At 60.0% G+C, this 3,712-nt stretch overlaps 2 protein-coding genes across 2 annotated transcripts in view; one reads left to right on the top strand and one right to left on the bottom strand.

Moving 5' to 3' along the window:
- VDAG_05607 (alpha-L-rhamnosidase) overlaps nucleotides 1-2,539 on the bottom strand; it is a gene marked incomplete at both ends in the record, with an annotated part of 3,646 nt that extends 1,107 nt beyond the window's left edge. The window contains 4 exons of the mRNA XM_009652502.1: nucleotides 81-328; nucleotides 580-1,175; nucleotides 1,226-1,957; nucleotides 2,190-2,539. Coding sequence (XP_009650797.1) covers nucleotides 81-328; nucleotides 580-1,175; nucleotides 1,226-1,957; nucleotides 2,190-2,539 — 1,926 coding nt within the window. The remainder of the gene's footprint in view (nucleotides 1-80; nucleotides 329-579; nucleotides 1,176-1,225; nucleotides 1,958-2,189) is intronic.
- Nucleotides 2,540-2,731: 192 nt separating this feature from the next.
- The window catches only part of VDAG_05606 (uncharacterized protein), a gene marked incomplete at both ends in the record, with an annotated part of 1,281 nt that continues 300 nt past the window's right edge, over nucleotides 2,732-3,712 (top strand). Inside the window, one exon of the mRNA XM_009652501.1 lies at nucleotides 2,732-3,628. Within this exon, the coding sequence (XP_009650796.1) occupies nucleotides 2,732-3,628 (897 nt within the window). The remainder of the gene's footprint in view (nucleotides 3,629-3,712) is intronic.

The raw sequence follows: 3,712 nt of genomic DNA, 5'->3' as shown, positions 1-3,712 counted from the left end.
ATTCTTCCTGCCATGGGTGTGTCGGCGACGGACTGGCCTTCGACGAGATGGTGCATAGAAGTGCGCAACATGCCATCAACATGGAAATTGCGGTAGATGGCCCTACTGGGCATGGTGTAATCAGCGGGGTACGAAAGCTTCTCGCGCCCGGGACAATCGGTAAAGACAGACATGAGATTGCTGGCGAAAGAGGAGTGGGCCATTTTGTTGATGCGGCTAAGGCGAGCATTGGAGGAGGTGAAAGGACCGGCAATGGGAACATCGGCCTGCAGCCGAATGCCGGTGACCAGCTCTGGGCCGGGCTCGAAGCCCGAAGGTAGACCGGTCACTTGGACCCATTGCATGCCAAATTAGTTGAACCGGGGGTGCCACGTTTCGCCGCTGGCCCGACCAGCGGTAGTATAGGTGTTGAACAAATCACTGCCACGGGGCCCGGGGCCTAGACTTGCCTGGCTGACCGTTCCGTTGGCGTTGAGGCCCTCTGCAGGGGCAACCTTGATCGTGACGCCGGCGGGCAGCTCAGGGAGGTGATAAGGGGCCAGCCAACAATGTTCTGGCCAAAGTCGAACACTCAGATACCAGGGGCGGGGTTGGTGACCGAAACCGGGTTTGAAGCGTTCCTGTTCCTTGATTTGTGTCGGCGGGGACGGGCAACCAGTTTGGTGGCGAGGTTGGGAGGAGGTGCGATGCCAGCCGATGTCCAAGTTGACGACTTGAGATCGGTTCCTGGCTCGTCCCAGCCAAGTTGTTCTCGACGAGCATCGTAGTCGGAACCAGAGTACCACGCGTCGGTAACAAGGGGACCGAGGGCTGTGCGCCAGGAGCGATCGGTAACAATAATGGTGGAGCTCCCATTGTCAAACATGATTTCCAAACGAGCAATGAAGCGCGGTGTGACGGCAGCGCCGGCCGAGGGGTCGCTCGCCGCGATGTTGTTGCCCGAGCCGGTAACCTTGGCACCCGCCTTGTGCGATTGCTCGAGTGCGGGAGTGAAAGAAATGACGGAGGTGCCGTTGTCAATGGCCGTGATGACACGCGACTCAAGCCAGTCACCACCGTCGCTGGTATCAATATGGATTGAACCACCAATGTTGTACCTAGCGACAGAACTCAATCGAACATTGCTGCTTCCCGTTGTGACATTGGCAGAAAGAGTGCCGTTGCCCATGAGTTGACTTTCCCACCAAGAATAAGGGGCGTTGCGTCCAACGGCAGGGTTTCGAACATTGCACCGAACGTAAGCCGGTCCGTTGCCCAAGCTGACACCGACAGCATTGGGGCCGGACCTAGAGCGTTGGTGACATCGTAGGTGCGGTATTCACTGGAGAGTTGGTAGTTGGAGTAGCCAGGGGCCAGTACCTCGTCCGTGGCATCCTCGCCATTGACGGTAGCGTGGTGCATGCCAACTCCTGAGATGTACAGACGGGCATCAGCAACGACTTTGCCGCTGGAAATGTCGAAGTGGCGAACAAAGAGCGGCAGTGGCTGGCTACCATTGCGGTCAGGATAGTCGATCCAACGGGCTTGGCCCCAGTCAAATTGATCGAGCAGGCCGAGGGTCCACGTAGACGGCCTTGACCAGCCCGAGGGTTGCCCAAGAGCATCCCAGACCTTGACACGCCAGGCGACTGTATCGCGGGAGGTGAGGCTGATGCCAAACCGCGCATTTTGCTCGTTGCCTTCAGTCTTCCCACTCTTCCAGATGAAGCGGCCGGCCCGTAGGTCGTCAGCAGTGGCGGCCGCCTGTATCTCGTAGGCGGTTTGTCGGTCGCCCGGGCATGTCTCATCAGACTCGGGACAGTCTTGAGTTGGTATCATCTGCCATGCGAGGGTAGGGGAGGATGCCTTGGTTGCATGTTCCAGCTTCTTGATGGGCAACGAGTGGCGGGGTTGAGCATGTCCCCGGACTATGGCAGTGACTTGGGGCGATCCACCCCGCAAGGAGGTGACATTGTATCTTCTTCCGGAGTAATTGGGTGATATGGTGTGAGGGTTGTGTTTGTCTGTCTAGAGCGAGGCGCCATGTATTTCTCCGACACGAGATTCTGCATAGAGACGTAGAGGGGTCGCCGGTGGCCCAGAGAGGAGTTGAAAGGGTATTTCATCTCGTATCTAAAAATATCAACAGGCAGAGATTAGGTCCACCGTTTTTTTGGATGAAAAAAGGGATCTGAAAGTAAAACTGGTACGCAACAATGGTGATGGTGATGGTGATGGCCGTGGTTGGACTCGGACTTTTGACTTTTGGCTGCAGTGTCTTGGACGCAGCACGGAAGTGACATGAGTCAGGGCAGGTGCTTCCCAGTGGAATGAGGAAGGATGACGACTCATTCGGTCTTTCCCCATTTCTTATCGGCATCTGCCATCTGCGATCGCCCGGCACGACAGCACGTGACGTGATTCCCCGGATGCCAAGGGCGGCACACCGAAGCTCACCGTCCAAGTTCGGCGTCGTTCGGCAGCGAACCTCGGCATCTACGGGTCCACCCTCACTTCTACCGGCCGTCGTCGTAGCTTCTTCAACACCACTGCAAAGCATTTGCATTGGCCGGTTACATCTGCTCGTGCTCTGTCTCTCATTGTTGGTCAATTCGTTCTGATCTCATAATATCCCGCGCTCGCCTGCGTCAGGAAGCTACTACCCAGGCCCCAAACGCGAGGCACCGGGTTGTATATTCTCATCAAGCTACCTATACCTTACTCATTGTCACCTCACTCGTCATCTCCCTCCATGTCGTTCCCCTTTACTATCACCGAGCAGATACTGCCTGGTGCCTACATTCGCGAATTCCCCCACGCTCTGAGCACCTCCCAGGAGTCGACCCTTCGTCTGGCCGTCAAGATCTACACACCAAAGGACAACACCTCTCCGCAGCCTGGTGATGTGACCCTGATCGCAGCCCACGCCAACGGCTTTCCCAAGGAGCTCTATGAGGCCATGTGGGCCGACCTTCATGCAGAGGCGGCCAAGGCCAACCCCCCCTTCCGCATCCGCCAGATCATCGCCGTGGACGCCGCCTGGCAGAATGCCTCGGCGCCTCTGAACGAGCACCTGCTCGGCAACGACCCGGGCTGGCTGGACTATCCCCGCGACATGCTGCACATACTCAACACGCTGCGTCCTCCACAGCCTCTCGTCGGCGTCGGCCACTCCTTTGGCGGCAACGCCATTGCCAACCTGGCCCTGCTGCACCCGCGCCTGCTCTCGACCGTCATCCTCCTCGACCCCGTCATCTCGCGCTGGTCCTCCAACGCCACAAGCGACGTCTCCCGCTCGCCGGCCGCCATGTCCATCGGCCGCCGCGACCTCTGGCCCTCGCGCGACGCCGCCCGCGCCGCCTTCGCCAAGTCCCCCTTCTACCGCGCCTGGGACCCGCGCGTGCTCGACGCCTGGCTCGCCCACGGCCTCCGCGACACGCCGACGCCGCTCTACCCCGAGCCCGGCCACGTCACCCTCGCGACGACCCGCCACCAGGAGGTCTTCACCTACTTCCGCCCGAGCTGGGACGCCTACGCCGCCGACGGCACGACGCTCGTGCGCCGCGACCTCGTCCCCGACCTCGACCCTGCCCTCAGCAAGGGCTTCGTCACCTACCCCGTCTACCGCGCCGAGGGCGCCAACACGCTCGTGCGCCTGCCCAGCCTGCGGCCCGGGCTGCCTCTACCTCTTCGGCGGCACGAGCGACCTCTCGCTGCCCGAGCTGCGCGACGA

This window comes from Verticillium dahliae, genomic scaffold, assembly GCF_000150675.1.
Source record: "Verticillium dahliae VdLs.17 supercont1.10 genomic scaffold, whole genome shotgun sequence".
Taxonomy (NCBI): domain Eukaryota; kingdom Fungi; phylum Ascomycota; class Sordariomycetes; order Glomerellales; family Plectosphaerellaceae; genus Verticillium; species Verticillium dahliae.
Note: the sequence above shows the minus strand (reverse complement) of the source record. Positions and strands in the feature narration are given on the sequence as shown.